Source organism: Sinocyclocheilus anshuiensis, unplaced genomic scaffold (genome assembly GCF_001515605.1).
Source record: "Sinocyclocheilus anshuiensis isolate Anshui unplaced genomic scaffold, SAMN03320099.WGS_v1.1 scaffold466, whole genome shotgun sequence".
Taxonomy (NCBI): domain Eukaryota; kingdom Metazoa; phylum Chordata; class Actinopteri; order Cypriniformes; family Cyprinidae; genus Sinocyclocheilus; species Sinocyclocheilus anshuiensis.
The window spans coordinates 1076318-1095718 of NW_015544159.1; the positions used below are offsets into that span (position 1 = coordinate 1076318).

The following is a 19401-nucleotide window of genomic DNA, read 5'->3' on the forward strand; positions in this document are numbered from 1 at the left end:
TTTCCGATGTGGTCTGTGCATATTTGCAGTGCATTTCTGTTTTTGTTTGTTTGTGTTGTATTTGCATCGCGTTTGTGTTGTGAGAATTTGCAGCGCGTTTCTGTATTTTGTTGTGTTGTGAGAATTTGCAGCGCATATATATATATATATATATATATATGTAATATTATATTATTATTATTAGTTGACATGTAAATAATACCAAATATAATATAATTTATTATTTCTTTTATATTTTGATATAAAATGTGAGCAGTTTTGATGAGATTTACTCAAAATTATAGATCCAAAACTAAAACAGATTCTTTAATAACCACCTTTTCTTCTTCATAATCTCTGATCCTAATTTAGTGTCATAATGTTTATTTTATTTTGTAACTTCAATTTTCAGGTTTTTATGCTGCATTTATGAAACTGGGAAATGTCGAAGTTTAGTTGATCTGGAGATTGCAGTTTCTGAAGGCCAGCATACCATATGCCTTACTAACCTGAACAATTATTTCAGACACAGAACAAACATATCCAATGACAGCTGTGTTATCGGAGGGAAACTCTGCTCTGCGGTGAATGGAGTCGTGGAAAACACCATCAATTCATTGGCCTTCCTCGGCACATTCCCACACTGTAACACTTGACAGCCTCTCAGTGATGTCTGTCTAGTATTTTATGTCTATCACAATCACACAGCAGGCGGACACTGGGGAAATATTTTATTTCTACAGAATCATTAAAATGATGGCGACGCGTTCACACGCTGCGGCTTCTCTCTCTCCCGACAGAAAGGTGTTTTCGTGTTTTTTGTCCTGTGAGTCGCAGTGTTTTTATACGTATTCGTCGCGTCTATCTGTCTCTAAGCGCGCATACAGTCGTGAGTTTCTGCTCGATGTCGGCAGAACCACATTTTTAGAGTTAAACTGCGCACGCCGAAGAGCTGCGGGATCTCGGTCTGGGAAGAATTGACAATAAAGCAGACTTGACTTGACTTGACTTGAAAATAGCTGCTGAGAGTCGCTGTGGTCAAGGCTGAGTTTTATTGGACGACAAAAAAGTTAAGCTAGTGTATTGCTTTTAGCAGTTTACAAATTAGACATATATAGTCTCTTCTGGGAAACAAACTAGTATTGGCTCATTTTGCATCTTGTGCTTGAGTGTAATCCATTGTTTTGTTCAATCAAATGCTCTCCAGAATGTAATACTGCACTGAAAAAAAAAAACGTAAAATAAAAAAATTATTTAAAGTGCAATTTTATACTGGTCTAATCAAAAATCATGGTTTCTTTTAATATGATATATATTTTAAAAAGACATCACAATACAGACATCACAACTCGTTCTTTTAATAGTAAGTAAACTAAAACATTGAGTAATACAACGTGTTTAATTCTGCTTTCATATTATAGCTAATTTAACTTTTATGGTGAAGTTGTAAAAAAACAAAAGAATTATTATATTGAACTACATTAATTAACATTTTGGCTCCTCTCTAAAAATATGTTGATTAAGTATGGTCTATATAATAAAAAATCTTTTTACTCTGTATAAATGTTTGTTTTGTGTGTGTGTATGTGCATGTGTGTTTGAGAAAATAAGTATTTTTCATTAATATTGATCAAAATTTAATTTGATAAATATAATTTGAGAAAACGAATAAATTTGACTAACAAATTAGAGTATTTTATAAATTAGTTCAAAGTATCACTTTTCATTATAATGACTCCTGGCTATTTACAAAATAAACTTCCTGTTTCAATAGGAAATATATCAACACATAAAAGGGAACTGCACTTGGCAAGCCATCACATAAGGTCTTTATTGTAAAGCCTGTATATTTCCTGTCTTAACTAGAAAGAAAAGATGTCCTGTTATCCATGCAATTTGACAGATGATGTTTCAGCATGAGTGTAGGCGAGCACCAATCTAGTCCATGGACCTTTATTCACTGTGAAATGTGGAAATGAAAGCCCTGTGCTCAATAACATAATGAGAACAAACACCAAAAACGAATACAACCCACATGCAGCAACTCAGAATTATCCGAAACATCATCAGATGTTCCTTAATAATGGACATGATGTCAACCATGTTGTTCCGTAAAAGCATTTTGTAATATATTCCATGTAATGGAAATATAACAGCATACTGCTAGCAAAACCCTATGTCAGCATGGCAGGTTGGTGAGCTGTCGTGATGGATGAGATGACCTTTCTTTAACGTGCAAGAGTTGCAAACCCATCACTGACTTTGATTTGGTCAGCTAAAATGTTCAGGGTGGAGATGTAAAGCATTTCATATACAAAACATTTAGTAAACGCTGATTTACGTTCAAGCCATGATTTAACACTACTGTGTGATAAATACTAATACTAAACGTGTCAGTATACATGATTTATGCAAGTGATGAACTGCTGTGTATTAGTGTTGGGATATCTATCCAGCTATCTGAACTTAATTCCGAGAGGTTTCATGATGAGCTAGAGGTGTTCACAAATCATTTCACACACTGACAGTGTCTACTCTGTCTACACATTGCACTAACAGCAATATGTTAATTTTTGAAAGAAAGCAGATTACTTGTCAAAACAAAATGACATTTTTTTTTAGCATTTCATTTTGTTGATTTGAAGTGTACTTTTTATTTATTAAAGGGGTCATATGATGCGATTTCAAGTTTTCTGTTCTCTTTGGAGTGTTACAAGCTGTTTGTGAATAGATAAGATCCCTAAAGTTGCAAAGACTAAAGTCTCAAATCCAAAGAGATATTCTTAATAAAATTTAAGACTCGTCCACGCCCTCCTAAAACGCCCCGTTTAAACACACCCTCACATGTCTACATCACTGTGTTGGAAGATTTGCATAACACCGCCCAAATGTTCACGCAAAGAAAGAAGGCGTATCTTTTATTCTCGCTGTAGCATTGTTGCCACCACCGCCATGACGTGGAGACCCAGTGTGTTTCGTTGTGAAAGTGAAACTACTTTGTTTGGCCTTCCAAAAGAGGACACAACTAGAAATCAGTGGTTAAAGTCCCCATGAAATCAAAATTAAAGTTTTTTGAGTGTTAGTATCAATATGTTAGTCTTAAGGTTATCTATAAGGCAGTGTGCTCCAAAGCAGTGACAAAATTCGCATTTAGAAGATATAAGCATTCAAAGCTTGCAGTTCGTCACTTCCGCCAAAACGGCTCAACGATTTTTTTGACGTCACATCGTACTTCAGCTTCTCATCAAACTTTCTGTCCAATCAAATGCTCTCTAGAATCCGAAGCACCCACCCCCTACACTATAAAATAGACGCTGAAGCCGTGGCTGAAATCGGTCACTTGTCCACAGAATTAGTATTTTCTGTACAGTGAATGGCACATAGTGCACTATATAGGGGACAGGGAACGATTCAAACAGTGTAAATATGCTTTCCATTGAGGAAAAGTCACGCTAGCCACCGCACCGCACACACACTCTGCTCCGGTCCAGAGACAGGATAGCATGGAGCGGATCACATGCGCGAGTCGGCGCAGATCACAACATGTATCGGAGCTATTTGAATTCTACACAGAATGCTATATTTTATAGCAATATGGATGAGATTGTGGCTGGCATACCCTGTCAAATGTGGCTTTACGGAGCTCAACGGCTCTAGCCCAAGTTGTGAGTAACGCAGAGTAACGATGCGTGTTTCTAAGCATTTTAGGGGACCTTTAAGTTGTATTTACAATACTGTTCCAGAACAGTTCAAACCAAATATTCAGATGTGTGCAACGCATTTTACGGAGGACGAGGACTGTTTCCTGGGAGAGTAGCCTACAATGCCGGTGTTCTGACAAATAATGCTGACTCGCAGCCTGTAAGTACGTTTTCATATTTAAAGGATTTGCCACTGATGATTCAAACGTGAGTTTTGAGCAGTGTAGAGTAGCGCTTGTTGTTTGTTGTTCCTTCAATCACAAATGCAAACATGGTTTTATGTTTACGCGGCGCGATGCAACGCAACACGTAAAAAGACAGTATAAGTCATTATAATCAGTAATCATGTCCCCACTGGATGCAACAAATGCCTCGTTTATAATAGGTTTTATTTGTCTTGTCACTCCGGGACCAGCATCACAGTATGGTAAGGGGCATAACATTTCCGTCACACGCTTGAGGAATTCGGCCAATCACAACGCACTTGATAGCTAGTCAATCAGAGCACACCTCGCTTTTCAGACCGATGAGCTTTGTAAAAATCAACGCGTTTCAGAAAGGCGGGGCATAGAGGAGAAACAATAATGTACAGTATGTGGAAAATAATGTGTTTTTTTAACCTTAAACCGCATAAACACATTTAATTACACCAAATACACAAAATAATGTACTTTTTTAGCAACATCATAAATTTAGCCAAACTCTGTGTACAGTAAATACAATTTTTTTCCAACTTGAGATTCCATCTATGTGTTCCGCATTGCAGAAATCATAGGTTCCTAACTCTAATGTAACACATTTAGTTTTCAATTATGACTATTCAAAATAGAATTTCTTGGTAGTTCTTTGGGTTGGACTTGTTCATTGTAAAGTAAAGGGCAAGACACACATCTGCAAAGTGATTCGCTTTACTGAATAATCAATTTAATAAATAATTTGAAACGGCCTCCTGTCTGAGCGATATAACACTTTGTCAGCAGAACACAGCTCACATGCTCAATTTATTCATAATAAAATTCATTTACTGATTCATTACAAACACATCTGCAGCTTGATGAGGGAGGGGGCTGTCTGCTCCATTAAACCAAATAGAAAGAAATCAACATCCCATCACAAGGGATGTCACAGACGAAGCAAAATGTTGGCGAACTTGTGGAATGGATGCAATCAAACAATCTTGTTTAAAGAACAAGACCATAGAAAATAGCAGGCAGGGCTCACTGAACAGCACAAAGTGGATCAGTTTAACAGTGTGATCAAAGTATGATCTATTTTGATTCATTGAAACCACATCAACGTTAGCCAATCTGAAATAAAATACATTTCTGAAGCAAGATATACCACAGAAATATGATGCATTGTAACACTACAACCAAGGATTGTTAAAATTGGCGAATGCTGTTTTCTTTCCCATGTTGTATGCATTTCCTGAAACAGTGTTAATTGATAAATGAAGTTGAAATTGGACATATTGATGGGCTCATCCCTTTTTTTTTTTTACCACAAATAAATAAACAAATAATAAGAATTTATATTACAAGTAAACATTATATAATAAATATTAAATATTACAAGTAAAATTCAATTGGGAAAAAATAAACTTTGGAGATGGGCTCATTTTGTTTGTGAGAGTCTATAAGATCACATACATTTTTACAGCATAAATTGTGCTCAGATTGCATACTTTCTTGGAGAAAGATGAGGGAGGATAAATCTTTCAGGTGAAATCAGATCAATCCATATTTCTTAGATTTAACACTTTCTGTGGATAAAGTGCCATTGGATGTATTTCACGGCACACAATTTACTCTACTGTGGCAGATTGGACTCATCTCACAATAAAAAGGTTTTAAGTCTTGAATGTTTTCATTTGTACTATACTGCAAAACAGAGACTGAACTTTTTTGCTAAACCCTTAGATCTTTGAAAAGATGTATAATTTGTCAACTTTAATTTCCTTCACCTATTTTTCACCTTCTCACAAGGTATACCTTTGTACCTCTTTTACCCATAAAGGATGCATTTAAGTACCTTAAAGGTACATATTAGTACTCAAAATGTACATATTAGTACCTAAACGGTAAATATAGACTAAATGGTACACCCCAGTAACAGCTTTTGTACCTTTTTTTCTGAAAGTGTAGTCTTCTGTATATAGTAAATGTAAACAAAGTGTGGGTATCGTGTATTAAGAGGTTAAAAATAGCCTAGCTGGCAGCCAAATCTTCACTGATTATCGAACCACAAATTACAAGTTTCATGAATCATCCAGCTTTGTTGGTGTGACTGACCTTGGTAGTGATGCCAAGAGATGCTCCGTTGTCCAGCAGGATGGATGCCACATCTTTGTGGCCTTCGCGAGCGGCCAGGTGGAGCGGCGTGTATCCGGATGTGGTGGTGGCATCGGGTGAAGCCCCGTGTTGCAGCAACTGCTGGACTATGTCCGGTTTGCCCAGACGACTGGATATATGCAGTGGGGTATGATCATCCTACACACACACACACACACACACACCCACCCATGTAAGACTTTTTTTGCTTTGTAGAGGTTGTAAAATGCTGGAACTCTTTAATATTTCCTTGCAAGACTGCAGAAATCAATTAAATGAGGCAACGCTAAAGAGGATTGTGGCACTTTTGACAGTCATGTAACCGCAAACAAGCAAATGTTTCCTATTAGTATAGATTGACTGCATTGCATTCCACAGCTATTACACTCCACTTTGAACAATACAGTAAGTGTGTGTGGCTCTAACATAATGCATCACTTTAAAAGTCTTTCATATACATACTTATTTCACAGATGGTACTTGACTATTGCACTCTTCCATATAATGTGGTTAATGTTTGACCAGAATTTTTAAAACAGATTTTTACATTTTCTGCTAAAGTGATTTGTGTGTGTTTTTAGTGTGTTGCTATACGGATGCTAATTTGTTCTGACTGGGTGGTTGCCGGGGCAATGCTCTATGGTTGTTAGGCCGGGCGTACACTATGCACTCTGGAGGTCCTGAGCCATTGCACGTTACGAGTCAGTTAACCTGATAATTGTGTCAAAGCAGTTGGTACACGGCACTACTGGACTGCACCGCGAGCCGGCGGCAAAAGCCTGAGCTTTCGCGCTGAACACGGAGATATGGAGCTTTTCAATGTTCATGCTATATAGTGTTGGATAGGGAAAAAAAATTAAAATAAAAAGATGTGTGTGCAAATGATGTGGTGAATTGCAGAGACAGGTCCTGTTCTATGGGGGTATTCAAATGAAAGCAAGAGCACCCTCAGTTGAAGTTATAATAATAATAATAATAATAATAATACAGATTTGGCAAACAATCCAGGAGAGTCCTGGAGAGTTTCTGGAGAGTCAAAAGTTTCTCTTTACAAAGTCTTTTTGTAGCGGTGAGCAATGTAGCCAATCAAACATATCTGTTGATTTCTTGAATGCAATGGCCAATCAGAAGTGTTTATGTTATAATCCACTCAACGCTCGCAAAGCTGAAGTTTTGTCCACTGCTGAATTCTGCACGCTCGCGAATCACCTCATTATTTCAAAGTGTAGATCTAATGTAAAAAGAGAGATTCATTGACAGAACTTTCTGAGATCGTGATGAAGTAAGATGAGTGAGTGATTATTAAAGGAACGCTCTTTGCTCGATAGCAATGATTGGCACAAAATATATGTGAAAATAGATGTGCACCCTCACTCTTTTCAGAAGCACCTTCAGTGGAGCACATTCAGCAGAAAACAGCATAGCCATTCCTTTCAACAAAAACAACTAGAGAGATTTGTGTGTGTGTGTGACGGTGTATCCGCACGATATGGGGTCGCCTAGTAGCCACTGAGCTATAATAATATACATAGATCTATCGTATGTGATGTGGTTGTAATATGGAAGAGCCTATACACTGGTCAAAATCGGGCTGACTCCCGAATTTTTTAAGCATGTTTAAAAATCATTGGGAGCTCAGGAGGTGCTCGGCTCCGCTCGGCTCATAAATTCCTCTCACACGATGCGAGGCACGACCATATGAGCATCAACGACTTCCACGCGATTTTATCCATCTAGGAAAATATGAGCTCGTACGATAGCAAAAATCGCACCGTCACACCCATTTCAGGAATTGGAGTCTCTACTATTTAGCTGATGATCTGAATCGTGTGTTTGTTTAAAGAGAGACATGGAAAACATACAGTGTTGGGGGGCTGCAGGAATGTGGTTGGGAACCCCTGTTCTAGCGGGTAGTTTGCTAAAATGGTGCTGAACATGTTGATACAACGCTTCTAGTGTGTTTTCTGGTCGCTAGAGTGTTACTAGGTGGCTGCAAAGGTGTTTTGATTGGTTTTAGCACGTTGCTATGCAGTTTTCCTATGATGTGCCAGGTGGTTCCTAAAATATTCTGAGTAATGTTGTGTGTGTTGCTACAATGCTGCTAGTGTTCTGAGTGGTTGCTAAAGTGTTGTGTGTAGTTTTAATTGTATTGCTATATGGTTGCTAAGGTGTTCTGATTGGGTGGTTGCCAGGGCAATGCTCTACAATTGTTAAGGTGTTCTGAGTGTTTTTAGCATGTAGCATGTTGGGTGATCTAGTGGACTGCTAAAATGGAGCTGAGCATGTTGCTACATAGTTGCTAGTTTGTTATTAATGGTTGCTAGAGTGTTACTAGGTGGCTGAAAAGGTGTTTTGAGGGGTTTTAGCACGTTGTTATGCGGTTTTTCTAGGGTGTGCTAGGTGATTGCTAAGATACTCTGAGTGATGTTGTGCATGTTGCTACATGTTGCTATTGTTCTAGATGGTTGTTACCACTTTGTTTGAAGATTGCTTTTGTGTGGTTTTTAGTGTGTTGCTATACGGTTGCTTCTGATTGGGCGGTTGCCAGGGCAATTCTCTATGAATGTTAAGGTGTTCTGAGTGGTTTTTAGCATGTTGCTATGTGAATGTTAGGGTGTTCTGAGTAGTTGCTTTGTGACTCAAATTAAAAGAGCCCACGATTATATCTCTCTTCAGGCCCTCATTCAGTACAAGTGGGATTTGTTTAATCTGTTTATCATCTGCCAGACAAAAATTATATATCTACGAAATACAACAACACACCTCTCCTCAACAAGTTGCACGACTGGAGCAAACTACATGCCGAACTTTAACATTTAGGGGTTAGGGGTTTATCCAAATCACTAATAAATCAGCACATACTTAGACTCATATCTCTCGCTCACCTTGGCTTTGGCGTCCACATCTGCTCCATTCGCCACCAGGAATTTCACCACGTTTGCCTGTCCTGCCCTGGCAGCCATATGGAGTGCCGTCTCTCCTCTCTAAAACACACACAAAGGAAGCTTCTGGAAAAAAGGTACTACTGTGTTTGGACAGTAAGTCTTTGTGTGTGCACAGCTCTTTCATCAGACTCTGCCCCTCTGCCCAAACCGTTTTGCTTTGTTTTGACTGCCTCGATGAGCTGCACCCCAACAAAGCCTAAAGCATGTTTCTACGGTAACAGTGGCTCGCTGTTGGCCCACTGTCTGTCTGATGGGGAACAGTCGAGCATGATTACAGTCTGACTGTACTCTAATTACAGTAGATTGAGGAGCTCCAACCTGCAGTCAGATGTATGTTTGAAAGTACATGGACGGAGACTGTTATTACCCTAGAAGGCTTTATGAAACGGGAGACCAAACCAATGTGGCAAGCAATGACACATTCCAGAGAGGAACACGGCTGGCCTCTGGGGCGTCGCTCAAATATTTTTTTGTTTTACTTTGTTTTTTTTTCATTATTCAAAGGAAACTTGTAAAATGGTTTGTTTGGTGCTGGTGGGGTTGGGGATGGCTGTACTCACCACATTCATCGTGTTAGGAGATGCTCCGTGATTTGTCAACTGAGTCACAATGTTTTCATGGCCCATAAAAGCGGCCACATGAATCGGCGTGAGTCCAGACTGCCAGAGACACAGAAATATGCAGCTTTGAAGCACTGGGAACTGGTCACTAAAGCAAATATTACCTCATTTCAAAACGCACGTTTCTTTTTTTTTATAAACAACGGCATATTTGATTGAAATGCTTTACATCTCACTCGATTGTCAAATGCTTGATTTCTATGTATGGAAACCCATTTCTGCTTCGGATTAAAGTTTAAAATAAGAAATAAGTCACAATGTGAAATGTAAAGTTGCAAATGCTGAGAAATACAGTTGCAATTGTGAAATACGGTATTTTGCAAGTACAAGAAATAATAACAATTACTAGAAACAAAGTTACCACTGCAAGAATTAAAGACACATTGCCAGATATGAGATCTGAAATTACACTGTGAGAAATAAAGTCAAATTGTACATTTTAAAGCTGCAATTATAGGAAATCAAGTCACTATTTTGATATATAAAGTCACGTTGCAAATTATAAAGTGACACTTTGTTATTTTTATAGTTGCATTGTCTTACAAATGTGCAATTATGAGAAATAAAGTTGCAATTGCATAATATAAAGTCGCAATTGGAACATATAAGTCACAAATAAAGTCAAAATTCTGAACTATAAAGTTGCAAAAACATTTTCTGAGGTGTAAACAGGCTTTGTAATCTCATTTAACAGCACACTATTTCCATCTGAGGCATAGGAACAATCAGAAATGTAGTAGGACCATTTTATAAACTTTATCAACTTGGGTCATGAATATTAATTAGGTGACATAATATTCATATAAAATTGGCTCATGAATATTAATTAGGTGACATAACATTCATATTTTGCTGATTTGTTCTGAACATCCAGTCGGCTGGTCTTAAAGGCATTGTTCTTCACACCTTAAGCAAGTAAAATAAAACTTTATAATAAATAAATATGTCCCAAAAAGTTGGGTGGGACAAAAGTCTCTCCAATTATAATGGTTGCTACGACCCTGGTTTCCACAGACAACCAACATTTCTTACGAAGGCATAAACAATATTTCTTACATTAGGAGTTATTAAGCTGTTGATTAAAAGAGACCACAGTGTACAGCAAAGCAAGCTCTGCAAATAGAAAAAAACCTCTCTCTCACCTCAGTCACAGCCTGAATGGACGCTCCGTGTTTCAGCAGCAGCTCCATCACTTTAATCCGGTTCTTCTTGCAAGCGATATGAAGTGGTGTAAAACCATTCTACAGAGATAAAAAAGAGATTCTGGTGGCTTTTACTCCAGCTTACTAATGAAAATCGGGTTGCTTTTTCCCCATAACCACATGACTGAAGAGTTAACAAAGCTTTGTTTCCAGACGAATGAAAACACGTGGCTCCTGCTGCTCTATGCTTGGCAGACTTGTCTTTCTAAAGTTTTCTTTCTTCCTTCCTTTTTTCCTCATAAAGTGCAGAGACACGCCCGTTCTGTAACCATTACTTCAGAGCATGACAGTACTCACTGCGCTCTTTGCCAAAAGAGGCTTTTTACAGATTGCCATTGCGCTGTGCAGAAACAAAACATGTTACATGTTCATGATCTTCCCTCCAAGTTCTCACATATAAAATTTGGAGGGTACCATCTAAGGTGGAAGCCAAAGGGGGAAAAAAAGGAATATGGGATTTTACGAGACTAGTTAGCTCTGTTTATCTGATGCATATTGCACACAAAGCTGGAAAGCACTTTTTTTTTTTTAAATCTGACTGGCTGATTGTATACTGTAAAAAAAAATGTATTTTCAAAGTTGTAAATATATATATATATATATATATATATATATATATATATTGTATTTTTTGAGTCAAAAATTATAATACCAAAAATACCAAAATACCATAAAAGTAGGATTATTGGAGTATGTTTTACAAGAAAATACTATTTCAGGTCTCCTACTTCAAAATCTCATTTTTAATTAATTGTATTATTTGCTGTTGCTTGTTTGTGAGATTTGTGCAATTTCTGAGTAAAAATTGTTTCTACATCAATTATTTTTTTACTGTATTAACCCCCACCCACCACCACCACACTGGTCAATTATTATGGAATAAGGCATTTTAGATAAACTAACCCCTAAACAGCACATAAAAACAAATAAAATGTTGGTTGCTTTACATTTCAAGGGATAGTTCACCCAAAAATGAAAATTCTGTCAATTTTTTCCAACCCTGTACGTGTTTCCTCCTTCTGCTGAACACAAAAGAAGATATACTGAAGAATGTTGGTAGCCAAACAGTTCACGGTAGCCACTGACTTCCATAGTATTTTTCTATACTATGGAAGTCAATGGCTACCGTCAACTGTTCGGTTACCATCATTCTTCAAAATAACTTATTTTGTGCTCAACAGCTCAAAGAAACTCATACAGGTTTTTAACAAATTGTAAATGGCAGGATTTTCTTTTTTGGGTGAACTATACCTTAAAGTAGACGGTTCTTGGCCAAAATAAGCTGTAAAGTGTACCAGACCTTATTCCTATAGTCAAAATGAAACTTTGAAACATTCCACTTGTTAATGCAAGACTCACCAGTGCTTTGGCATTAGGATTGGCCTTCTTGTCCACAAGGACCTTGGCAACTTTGTAGTGTCCGCAGTGTGCAGCGACATGCAGGGCTGTCAGGTAATCATTGGTGACGTCATCCACGGGCACTTCATGATGAAGCAAGAGCTGAACGCTGTGCAGATGATCTCCTTGCGTGGCCATGTGCAATGGTGAAAGGCCATTCTGTTGAATCACACAACAATTTATGTTATGCCGAAATAAAATAACTGAAGAACTTTCACTTATCGATTCTCTATTTTTCACTTGGCATCTCATAGGAATCACAGATGGATCAAATCTAAAACAGTGTTCAATCTTTCTAAGAATTCAGAGAAGCAAAAGTAAACTTTGAAAATCTAATAGAGCCATAATCCCCCCTCAAAAAGGACATTTGGGGTAAAAGAACAGCGAGAGAATATACGTCACTATTTGTGCTAAAACAATTGCTCCATTGTGACACTAATCGGCTGGGATATTATCTAATTTGGCGAGAAGTCTGTGACCATGTTTTGCTTTGCTTTCAGATTCCAGGAAAGTGTTCAGTGATGCAATGGAAAAATAGAAGAAAAAATGATATTGTCACATCTGCATACACTTAAAGGAACGGTTCATTCAAAAAATTATATCATTCACTCACCATCATGTCATTCCAAACCCAAAAAAACCTTACTAGAACACAAAAACGTTTAATAGGGGTTTAAAAGACAATTTGTATTCAGTAATATTTGCATTTACGCATTTAGCAGACACTTTGATCCAAAGCGACTTACAAAAGAGTAACAAAAGCTGAACTGGATTGAGTTGAACTAGGCTACGTTTACATGACAACGATGTAGTCAAAAACGGAAAAGTTTTTCCCTTGCATTTTTAAAAAGTTTCACGTATACACGACAACGTTTTCAAAACGATTCTCATTTACACATATCCGCGAAAACGGGCAAAAACGTTGTACTACGTATGCCAGGCCAGTAGTTGGCGCTGTCACCTTGTTAGTAAACAGTACCTGTAGGGAAGTGACGATTATATGTTGTATATCATGCGTCTCCGCTGTTGGTTGTAATATTGGTGAAGTAAATCCACACTTTGCTGAAGAAGCGTTAGCAAACTCTTGAGCAGCAACAACAGTACCATGTACTCCGCCATTGTTGTGTATGTTTGTTCACGCTCACCTTTAAAATCACCACGTACTGCGCATTTCTACATGCCTAACACGTACTACGCATGATGTCACCGTTTTCAAAGATTCCCGTTTTGGGTGTTTACACGGAAACGACAACGGTGGCGTTTTCAAAAAACTTGCACTTTGAAACCCGTTTTCATTTCCCGTTTTTGGCTGAAAACGTTGTCGTGTAAACGGCCCATTAAATGAACTGAATAATGACACTATTGTCTTCTGTAGAGCTGTTTTACAGCAAATAAATAATAACATAAATAAATATATTGTTTCATAATTTATGGATTTTGCAACATTAACACTGCTGTTTTCTTGTTTATTCTTATAAAGCTGCTTTAAAACAAACTGTATTGTGTAAAGTCCTATATAAATAAATCGAACAAGACAAAAGGAGATGCTTAGCTAAATGTCCAGGCTGCACTTTTCCATATAACAAAAGTGAACAGACACAATCATTTCATTTTGCATTCAGCATTTCATTCTGTTTGGCCCACAAAGTTCCCGTTCCCGTTCCTTTTCAATATATCGAAAAGAGCAGCATGAACATTCTTCAAGTAAGTTTGGAAAGACATGAGGGTGAGTAAATGACGACAGAATATGCATTTTTAAGTGCAGAACAGCATATCTAACCTTTGTCTTAGAGAGGATGGGTGCTCCACGATCTAGTAACATCTCAACTACTTGCTCATGACCGCTCCTCGCTCCACAGTGTAAAGGTGTCAGGCCGTCCTGGAGGTTTGAAAACAAACACACATATTATACACTGCCCCACCGGCAGGTGCCAGAATCTACAAACATCAGCCATCATTAACATCACAATCCCTCCCAGTATTACCGACATGTGTCAATATGTCAAACACACAATGAAAGGTAGCGTTCCACTACTGGAGACAGAGAAGAGCGCAACATCTGCATGCAATTGCTCTTCAACGGTGGTGCCAAACTCATTTAACCCGAGGGCTGCAGTTGTTATCATTTATCAGAATCAAACGGCATGTATCCCTGAATTATCCCTTACAAATAAATTCCCTGTTCATCTTGAAAAGCATCTTGTGCTTCTAAGAAAGCAGCTGAAACTGGCCACAAATTAACAGCAACTGAATTCGTTTCCTCTGAAACTTGACATGTATTTTATTTTTTTTTTAATTACAGCTTTTTTTCTTTCCAAGTCTTTCTAAACTATACAATACACACATGCCATTGTGCAATAAATGTGCTCACTTCCTCTGATGACTTAAACATAGAGCTGGAAAAGAAAGACTTCTTGCGGCACCGACCTTGGTTTTGGCGTCAATTCGAGCTGCTCTCTCCAGCAGCAGCCTGACCATGTTGGCATTTCCTCTTTTCGATGCCACATGAAGAGGCGTGATATCATTCTGCCACAATAAAAAGATTGTCAGACACAATCAAGTTCAAAAGAACAAGGTTGATTACATGTAAACACATACTATATTGGTGCTGTGTGACTGTATAATAACAACTGGCATTTTCTATGTATATCTGATGAACTAATAATACATTTTCTATAGATATTCACAAAAACTATTTTTAAAGGAAGAATTTCTATTCTTTGAAAAATAGCGCACTTTCCCTTTAAACATTGCTTATTTTGGTTAAATTGTTCTCTCGGTAATATTTATTAGTCAGAAAACAGAATTCTTCAGTTACAATGTTTGTGATTTGAGGTATAAAGTGTTTGCAATTGTCCTTTTATATGTCCTTAATATGGTCCTGATTATTTGGCTAATACAAATGTCAAAAAGAACAATGGCTAAATAATATAATTTAATAGCAATAGCAAATACTATTTTTATTGGCGGTGGGACATGCTTTTACATCAACGAAAGGTGGTGTACAGATGTTACAGCGTTAAAGAAGATGTGCTGTTCCGATCTAGAAGCGCTTTTCATTAACTATACTTGGCAATAAAGCTCTTTCTGATTCTGATTCTGATTCTGATACGATGTTAAAAACTTAATTTTCACTTTAAATGTTTCTTATTCATTGACAAGGAGGTCAACAATCACAAGGAGTATAAAACACTTTTATTTCTGTATCAATGTTGAGTGTACATGTAACCAAAATGAGAATATATCAAAATATATACTAAAATATAAATCTACTGTATATACTAAAAACTGTATTTGTGTTGTGAGCTTTTTTTTTTTTACAAACTGAGGGACAAGTCTGTAGTAAGCAACAGCATGCATTAATGTTTCAACAGAGATTGTTTTATTTTACTATTTATACTTTATACTTTACTAAGCAAACTGATGGTGTCAATTTATTGGAGGTTATTAATTATACCCATCCTCTAAAATCATACATACATTAATACAGCATTCAATAATTTATTGTGTCTTAATTCGTCTACGTCTGTATTAATATGTTGCTGGTGGCATATACGCATGATATTAAGTCTTTAGTGAACAAAATATGTTCCATCTTAGAGATTTTTAATAATGTTTCACAAATGAGAGATTCTGTCCAGAGCTGCAGTGGCACAGATTAAGTGCACATCGTCACACTGTAGACAGAAGTATTGGTATACACCACCCTCTAGTGATAGTTTACAAAATCCCTAATTCCTCCACTGCTAGGTTTTCCATTTTCCACTCCCTGCTTGCTTGAGAGAAAACCCACTCTGAGCGATCGTGGAGTGAGAGAAAATTGTATTTATTAATTTTAAAGAAACACTGGCATACGGTGATCTGCAACACTTGCACACTGATAAGCATGATACAAACAGTGCTGTGTCCCAGTGACGTTGTTCAACAAAACAAATTATAGGATTGGAAACAACTGCCGTATGACAGCTAATAAATGTCAGAACTCAGCTGCTTAAATTGAGCCAGTGTTGCTCTCAGAACAACAAATGTATCATTCTCCTGAAGCGAAGATAAAACACCTGATCCAGACAACCTTTTTGGCACTGCATGCACAGATTGGCCCTGAACTGGTTTAGACTATGTTGACCAGTGTTTCTCTGCCGCTCTTTGACCCTCACCCTAATGCCGAGTTCACACTGCACGATTTTCAAAGACGTCGCATCACTGTTGGTTTGTTTTTCAGTCAGAACTCATGTGAGTGTGATTGTGAATTGGCGACAGCTCCAGATATTTAGCATGCTAAATATTTCATGGGCGTCGGCGACTTGTCGGCGATTCTCTCAGATCGCGTCTTTGATAATTCACACTGCATGATTGTCACTCGCGTGAACGAGCACCGATTTGCCTCCGATTTCAGGCATTTAACGGCGATTTCGCAAAACCTGTCGGCAAGTGAAAAAACGGGCTAAAATCGTGCAGTGTGAACTCAGCATAAGTGAAATGTGATCCCATAGATCTGACATCCCAAACTCTGACTCCATGTTTTGGAATATACTACGCCCATAAGTGTCAAAGTGTTCACTACTGTGCATTCAAAAATTCTGTCCCACACAGTGTTAGCATAACATAAGTGACATAACATTGTTCTGCATCTCATGATGCCTCACATCAGATGGGGTCCACCATGTTTTATAAAATGCTAAGCAGTCTATTAGTAAATTAGAGAAAGCTTTCTACTCACATAAGAGGATCCAAGATAAAGAAAAGGTGAACCTTTTTAAAAGTCTAGTTTAAAATGTACACTACTGGTCAAAAGTTTGGAGTTTGGCAAGATTTTAGTTTTTTGTTATTTTTGTGTCTCTTTATGCCCACCAAGGCTGCATTTATTTGATCCAAAAATACAGTAAATTTTTTTTTACAATTTCATTGTATTTAATTTATTTAAAATATTTTAAAATGTAATTTATTCCTGTGATGCAAAGCTGAATTTTCAGCATCATTACTCCAGTCTTCAGTGTCACGTGATCCTTCAGAAATCTTTATAATATGCCGATTTACTGCTCAATAAATATTTTTTTATTATTACCAATGTTGAAAATAGCTGTGCTGCTTAATATTTTTGTAGAAACCATGATACATTATTTTCAATATTATTTGATGAATAGAAAATTCAAATATATATATATATATATATATATATATATGAATTTGAAAAAATAACCTTACTGACCCTAAACTTTTAAATGGCAGTGTAATTGTTTAAGTATTTTAATTAATGACTGTAAAACTGTCATGTGGAGTAACCATTAAGTAAAAAAGTAATAGCATGTTTAGTTTTTACAAATATCACAAGCACATAAATATCATTAAGCACATTACATTTCACTGAACTAATTTTGTCTTGTCATACAAAGATCAAATTATCTGATATTTTAAAAGACTGACTGACACAGTAATGAGCATCTGCAGTGTTTCTCTATATGATTTGTGTGTTTTTTTCTAGTATGTTGGTGGTACTTGACTATCTATATTTAAAATATTTGAACAAAACTGCTGTCCTGCTTATTTTTTCTAAGACAATATATTATTATTCAAAACTACTTACGGTTCTTTTTTTTTTAATGAGACACATTTTGAATTACCTTGACATTTTGGTCACAAAAATATAAACATGAATCACTTGTATTCAAGTCACTGCAAGTGTGAATTGCATTATAATTTATATTTTAATTAATAGATCTTAAAAAAAAAAAGGAATATAATTGAACCTATCACGGTTTAGGAAAATTAACCGTTCAAGAAAAAGAGGATTTATTTAAACAGAGATTTAATATTGCACATTACGTCATTTAATTGTGACAAAATTTCATTAAATAACATGTAAATATACTACTAAACACCACCCTTTATGGTGCCATTTCAATCCATGCTTTAAATATGACATGACATGGAGACAAAAAAAAGGCACTGCATATAGAGACTGACCCTGCTCTGACCCCAGTGTAGTTTATGAACTGTTCATATCAATGCACTCCTCTCTTACAGAATTCTACAGCTGGAGTTCATGTCCTTACCCTCGCCTTGAAATCTACAGCAGCCCCGCGGTTCAGGAGCAGGGTTGCTACGTTGATGTTACCGTAGTGAGCCGCTATGTGGAGAGGGGTGAAGCCACTCTGGTGAGGGACAGAGAGAAATAGAGCACAGGGGTCAAAATGTCACATACAGAACTCTGAAAGCCCTGACCCCAAGTCACCTGACCTGACCTCATCCTCTACGTATGAAAAGATGACACCAGGCCAGGCGTGGTGCAGTAAATCAGTAAAACAGATCTACACAGATGAGCTTAGCACAACACTGAGGAAAGACACATCTTTCACTTGATCCCTCGCACCATGTAAACTCAATCTAGCTGATTAATTAGTTTGATTTGGTCTAAATATTAAACTTACTTCAATCTCTCCAGTTACACACCATGCTGGGGTTGCAAAAGATGGTAGGGTGTTTCCATTTTAAAGGATGTGTTTTCCTCAAATGTACAAAGCCTTTATAACAGCAGCCTTCAGGCCAAATTTGAATTAACACACATACAAAGCTTAAGTGGAGGTGAACCCATGATGTTATGTGTGCAAACATGCATACAGTGCACTGCATTTAACAATGTGCTGTTAAAACATAAAAAATCGGTTTCAGCTTCTTTGTCTAACTATAATAACAAATACAATTTCAATTATTTGACAGCAAATTGCAGCACATTATTGAGTTATGTCTCGTGAACAGCCGTTGTAAATTTGAGAGAGCAGTTGAGCTGGAGCTGTAGATGTAGATGAATATCATACTATCATTCTCAGTTTTGTAAGTAGTTAATACTGTTTTTAAGTTACATATCATGCAGTGCAAATCAGAACTGTTAAGTTGCAGGACAGCTGGAAGAAATCCGGAAGCCATGCTGACTGAGACGAGACGAGACGAGACGAGACGAGACGAGACGAGAAGAGACGAGAAGAGAAGAGAAGAGAAGAGAAGAGAAGAGAAGAGAAGAGAAGAGAAGAGAAGGTCAGTAGCTGTTTCTGCTGACATCTGCTAGGAGGGGATTGTCATGCATGAGACGGGACGAATGCTCTGCAGGAGTCTGATCCTACACTACCTTCACCTGCAGGACAGCAGACATCTGGGCTTTGGTCTAAAGGGCATTTAGATTTAAAGTTTAAAGCAGTTGAAGTATAACACTGTGTCTACACCGGACACGA

The 19401-nt window shown here is 37.3% G+C and overlaps 1 protein-coding gene across 14 annotated transcripts in view; it reads right to left on the reverse strand.

Moving 5' to 3' along the window:
- Window positions 1-19401, reverse strand: part of LOC107695539 (ankyrin-3-like) — a 108843-nt gene that overhangs the window by 49883 nt on the left and 39559 nt on the right. For all 14 annotated transcript variants that reach the window (XM_016495501.1, XM_016495499.1, XM_016495498.1 and 11 more), the window contains 8 exons: window positions 18229-18327; window positions 14603-14701; window positions 13956-14054; window positions 12137-12334; window positions 10718-10816; window positions 9516-9614; window positions 8896-8994; window positions 5972-6169 (listed from right to left, as the gene is read on the reverse strand). In XM_016495501.1, the coding sequence (XP_016350987.1) occupies window positions 5972-6169; window positions 8896-8994; window positions 9516-9614; window positions 10718-10816; window positions 12137-12334; window positions 13956-14054; window positions 14603-14701; window positions 18229-18327 (990 nt within the window). The remainder of the gene's footprint in view (window positions 1-5971; window positions 6170-8895; window positions 8995-9515; window positions 9615-10717; window positions 10817-12136; window positions 12335-13955; window positions 14055-14602; window positions 14702-18228; window positions 18328-19401) is intronic.